Source organism: Arachis ipaensis, chromosome B05 (genome assembly GCF_000816755.2).
Source record: "Arachis ipaensis cultivar K30076 chromosome B05, Araip1.1, whole genome shotgun sequence".
Classification (NCBI taxonomy): domain Eukaryota; kingdom Viridiplantae; phylum Streptophyta; class Magnoliopsida; order Fabales; family Fabaceae; genus Arachis; species Arachis ipaensis.
This window is the reverse complement of record NC_029789.2, coordinates 4,543,561-4,548,836: the sequence shown is the minus strand read 5'-3', so window position 1 is coordinate 4,548,836 and position 5,276 is coordinate 4,543,561. Positions and strand designations below refer to the sequence as shown.

Genomic DNA, 5,276 nt, shown 5'->3' with positions numbered 1-5,276 from the left:
TTTAAGTATTTAATAATTATTTATTTTTATATTTTAAAAATAAATATTAATTTTTAATCTTTTTAATAGGTCAGACAAATAGTTTTAGGCATAGCCAACAAATAATAGAGAGTATATTAAGAGTTTAAGACCCGGCCTCTTGAAGTGAAGTTTTTTTATTTGGGGACAAAATAATGAAAAAACTAGGTCCTACCGGGAGTCGAACCCAGGTCGCTGGATTCAAAGTCCAGAGTGCTAACCACTACACCATAGAACCATAGAAGTATTTATCTGACAGCATCTAATAATCACAAATATATATTTGTTATAAAATGTGGACGGCGAGAGCTAAGCATGCATATGGAATGATGGGTGACTTCAATATACTTTATACGCTAAACAAATCAAACTATACAGACAAAATTATATGAGCATTATCGGCTAAAAGCTAACTGAACAACTATGACCACAGCTCTAGAATTGAAGGATGATATCAAAGTCCAGAACTTGATGGATGAACTGTTACTAATGCTCACTTGAAGGGTTGCTGCTTTCAAACTTGAATAGTTTATACAAAAAGGCAAAAAGCTAACAATGATACCTAACTTGGTATTAGATTTTTGGTTTAAATAGATTTATAATTTGTTATAGATTTCTTAAAAAGTTAAAAGCGTATGTATGGCTTGGTAATTATTTAAGAGAAATGCTAGAAGATCTCAAAATTTATTATTTTAAACCATCACTTAGTTATCATTTATCAATATTTAAAAATATAAGATAAAATATATTTTTATTTAAACTTCTTTTTATAAATTTAATATATTTAAAAACCAATTTTTTGGTACTATTAGGACGGTGGGATCGAATCAAGTGAACATTCTTCATAGTTGACAGAAAAGTAATGGCAAACATTAATAAAACGTGGGAATTAATTGACTAAAGTAGACTAGTATTATTCACATTCAAAAAATGGCACTAAAGAATAGAATAATGGTGGCATAAGAGAAAGAGGATATCCACTATAGAGGCCGGTCCTCACCATTGTAGCTTTGGAAAAACAGTCATTAATCAACAACGTTTGGAAAAACACCTTCTTCATACTTGAAAGTTCAGAGTTGAAACCAAAGGGATCAGGTGTGAGAAAATGGAAGGCGTTGACCACTTGGCTGACGAGAGAAACAAAGCAGACTTCGATGTCGAACAGATGAAGATCGTTTGGGCGGGTTCCCGCCACGCGTTTGACCTATCTGACCGGATTTCTCGCCTCGTTGCCAGCGATCCTGTAATTATTTCACCCTATCTATGTCTTCAATTTTTGTTAGAAATTGTTGGAGTTTACTGAATGATGATGGTTCTGATTGTGATTTGTAGGTGTTTAGAAAGGATGATAGAACCATGCTTGGTAGAAAGGAGTTGTTTAAGAACACTTTGAGGAAAGCAGCTCATGCTTGGAAAAGAATTAACGACCTTCGTCTTACTGGTGAGACCTCTGTTATTGCTCTGTTCTGCATTCTCGGTTTCTTATATTTGCTAAAAGAATTAAAATTTGTATTTCTCCAGAGGAGGAAGCTTATAAGCTGAGGTTCTTTGTGGACCAACCTGCCTTTACGGATCTTCATTGGGTATACTTCAGTTTCTTCTTGTGCTTGCATTGTTAGAAAATTTACTCATGAGTAGTACTAGTGTGCAGTTCTGAAGTTATGGATTTCAAAGGAATACAGTGTGTGTTGTAAGATCAAAGCATATTGTGCTTCTACTAAAGTTTTGTTATTGAAATTCTTTTTGCAGGGAATGTTTGTGCCTGCTATCAAAGGATCAGGCACTGATGAGCAGCAGCAGAAATGGTTGCCTTTGGCTTATAAGATGCAAATAATTGGTTGCTATGCACAAACAGAACTTGGTCATGGATCCAATGTTCAAGGGCTTGAGACAACTGCAACTTTTGATCCCAAAACCGACGAATTTGTTATTCATAGCCCCACATTAACTTCCAGCAAAGTAAGTTATATGAATCATTACTTGTGAGAGTCTTTAGTGATTCAAATTATAGAATCTTACAATGTTACATCAACAAATACAATGAGGAAAAAAATGTTTTTTAGCTTTTTTCCAATGCATATTGTATGTGCTTTTTGTTAAAGGCATTTGGATATGATTATCACTTCATTGATGCTGATTTAAACAGTGGTGGCCTGGTGGATTGGGTAAAATATCCACACATGCTGTTGTTTATGCCCGTCTGATAACTAATGGAAAAGAGCACGGAGTGCATGGTAATTTCGATTGTTTAATCATCTAGAATTCCAGTGATTCGAACATCAATTAATTAACTCTGTTCAATTTGAAGGTTTCATTGTCCAGCTGCGGAGCTTGGATGACCATTCACCCCTTCCAGGTATAACTGTTGGTGATATTGGAATGAAATTTGGAAGTGGAGCTTATAACAGCATGGATAATGGGGTTCTTAGATTTGACAATGTGCGAATTCCAAGGAACCAAATGTTAATGAGGTACTTTTATTTTATCCATGGTGTACAAAGCTACAAACTGTGATGTACTATACTAATAGCACATGAATGATCTGTAGCATGAAACTAATAGAACTTTAAACCCCCGAAGGAAGCTCATTGAAGTTGGTTCAAACCACAAGATGGGAACTCAATGTAACTTGGACAACAGTAACATCAACCTAGGAAAAACTTTTGGCTATTGTGTTCACTGAACGATATAAGAACTTATATTTTGTCTTTGAATATAAAGCATCTTTTAGCCCCTTTCATTTCTCTAACCAGGAAGCAGATTTAAAAAGAGCTTTTAGTTCCAGTGAGAAGGAAACTGGTCCAGATTAAATACCTCAACAATCAATTCATGGGCAATGTTATATCAACATTTTCCCTTCAAGATTATTATTTAAAATGGCTACTAGATAAGAATAACATTTGAGAAACATAAAATAGAAACAGTAAAAAGGGTTGTCTTTATCCTGTTTTAAAGTTGAAAATATGATTCCTTGTTGAGATCATTGGGGATAGAAAATACCTGACTTTTCTCAATTGTTTTAAATGGTAGTGTTGCCTTGCAGTTTCTGTCAATAAATTCATGTGATGACTCCTAACTTTTTCTTTTCAATCTCAGGTTTTCACAGGTTACAAGAGAAGGAAAATTTGTGCACTCAAGTGTTCCAAGACAATTAGTTTATGGTACCATGGTCTATGTGAGGAAAACTATTGTAACTGATGCATCCATTGCTTTGTCACGAGCAGTTTGCATTGCTACAAGATATAGTGCAGTACGAAGACAATTTGGGTCACAGAATGGAGGTATTGAAACACAGGTAAGATTTAAAACACTCCATTGAAGCATGGCTTTTGCTTGTTGGCAAATTCCTTTTTAAGGAATGCTAATGAAATATTTATTAATATACTTTTTCATATATAAATTATGCAAGGCGGAAATGGAGACTATCCAAATTAAATTATACAAACTATATAAGTTAATTTACTTCAATGTTAAGTTGCTTTTGACTAATGTAGTTTCTCCCTTTCAGCTAGTCTTGTTTATTACTGACATATCTGTTCTATGTAATTTGATGGGAATCTAGAGAGTATTCATCCTCATATTGTGCATGCGTTATGTGATACAGAAATGTGTATTTCAGTCTAATGTTTTATCAAAAGTAGAATTTGATTAGTTGGATCCTTTATGCTTAATTTTGTCTTCCTTTTTTGTCCTTTACATTTAGGTGATTGATTACAAGACACAGCAGGCTAGGCTATTCCCTTTGCTAGCTTCTGCTTATGCATTCAGATTTGTTGGGGAGTGGTTGAATTGGCTTTATACTGATGTGACGCAAAGATTGCAAGTCAACGACTTTTCAACACTGGCTGAAGCTCATGCATGCACAGCAGGGTTGAAATCCTTGACTACTTCAGCTACTGCTGTATGTCATTTTTTGTTGGTTACTCTTTGTATTGGCTACTACTTTATTAAATATGATTTTGTTATTGTTTCATCCAGTTTCTTCATTATTTTTTCCCCTCTCCATATGCTGTGTTGTCATTTAGTCAGATTCCTTAAGTGTTGCTGATAAATTTCTAAAATGATGATCTATTATCCTTATAGGTCTCCTCCCTTTTCTCCTCTCTATCCATATCTGTTTTCTTTGTTGTTTAAGATATGTTCATACTGTGAAGGCATTTATGTGAGGGATATGATTGAGCATCAATGCCAAAATATTAATATGAATTGTATGTAGAGTTACTATCTCAGTTCTTCAGGCATATAATTTGTATGTTGGATAACTGACTTGATTTGCCGTGTCTTCTGCATGTAAATGATGCAAATGTTTCTGATGTTAGTGTTTAGATAATATGCTTCTATTGTTTCCTAATATATGCATTTCATTTTGCAATGCTGAATTTTTTTAAGTGGTAATGAAGGCCAGTTCGCTTAATTTGCAGGATGGAATTGAAGAATGTCGCAAGCTATGTGGCGGCCATGGTTACCTTAATAGCAGTGGTCTCCCTGAGTTATTTGCAGTCTATGCTCCTGCATGCACATATGAAGGAGATAATTATGTGCTGCTTTTACAGGTTTGTTAAATATCTTTTTTCGTTATGTTTTTTATTGTCATCTTATGCATTATATACAAGTCTTTTACAATATGTTAAAAGGATTCATATTTCTGTATGACAACTGTGGCTTAAGTCTTGTCTGGTTTAGGACGTTTACCAGTATTGATCTCGGGGTTGTACTGATAACTTCAAGAAAAATCTCATGTAGGTGGCAAGGCATCTTATGAAGACTGTTTCTCAGCTGGACTCTGGTAATAAGCCCACTGGTACTACAGCTTATTTGGGTCAAGTCGAAAAACTGTTGCAGTATCGTTCTGATGTTCAGAGAGGTACTGAACTCTACCACCATAGTTAATTTTGAACATTTGTAAACTTTAAACATGTAACCTTCATGTATGGTTTCAGTTAACATAAAATTTGTCTGTCATTGTTCTGTTGTAACTTTGTTATGTATACTTACTTTTACTCGATGTAGCCGAGGATTGGTTGGAGCCTAATGTTGTGCTGAAAGCATTTGAAGCTAGGGCTGCTTGGTTGTCTGTTGCTTGTGCTCAAAACCTTAGCAAGTTCACCAATCCTGAAGACGGTAAATGATTCAAATTCTTCAACTAAGCTTGACTATGGAGCTCTGCTTAAATTTTCCATTTCTTGTGTAGCTTCACAAAAGAAAAGAAAAGTAACTATCGATAAGATGACAGATTTAATAAATAACAAGTTCAATCT

General features: G+C 34.6%; 1 protein-coding gene and 1 non-coding gene across 2 annotated transcripts in view; one reads left to right on the top strand and one right to left on the bottom strand.

Annotated features, from left to right (window-relative positions):
• TRNAQ-UUG lies at nt 185-256 on the bottom strand. The gene has a single exon. It is a non-coding gene; the product is annotated as a tRNA-Gln (tRNA).
• Nucleotides 953-5,276, top strand: part of LOC107642578 (peroxisomal acyl-coenzyme A oxidase 1) — a 5,765-nt gene continuing 1,441 nt past the window's right edge. Inside the window, exons 1-11 of the mRNA XM_016345974.2 lie at nt 953-1,261; nt 1,351-1,459; nt 1,540-1,601; nt 1,768-1,977; nt 2,165-2,252; nt 2,327-2,489; nt 3,115-3,313; nt 3,722-3,919; nt 4,440-4,571; nt 4,762-4,882; nt 5,029-5,139. Coding sequence (XP_016201460.1) covers nt 1,124-1,261; nt 1,351-1,459; nt 1,540-1,601; nt 1,768-1,977; nt 2,165-2,252; nt 2,327-2,489; nt 3,115-3,313; nt 3,722-3,919; nt 4,440-4,571; nt 4,762-4,882; nt 5,029-5,139 — 1,531 coding nt within the window. The 5' untranslated portion in view covers nt 953-1,123. The remainder of the gene's footprint in view (nt 1,262-1,350; nt 1,460-1,539; nt 1,602-1,767; nt 1,978-2,164; nt 2,253-2,326; nt 2,490-3,114; nt 3,314-3,721; nt 3,920-4,439; nt 4,572-4,761; nt 4,883-5,028; nt 5,140-5,276) is intronic.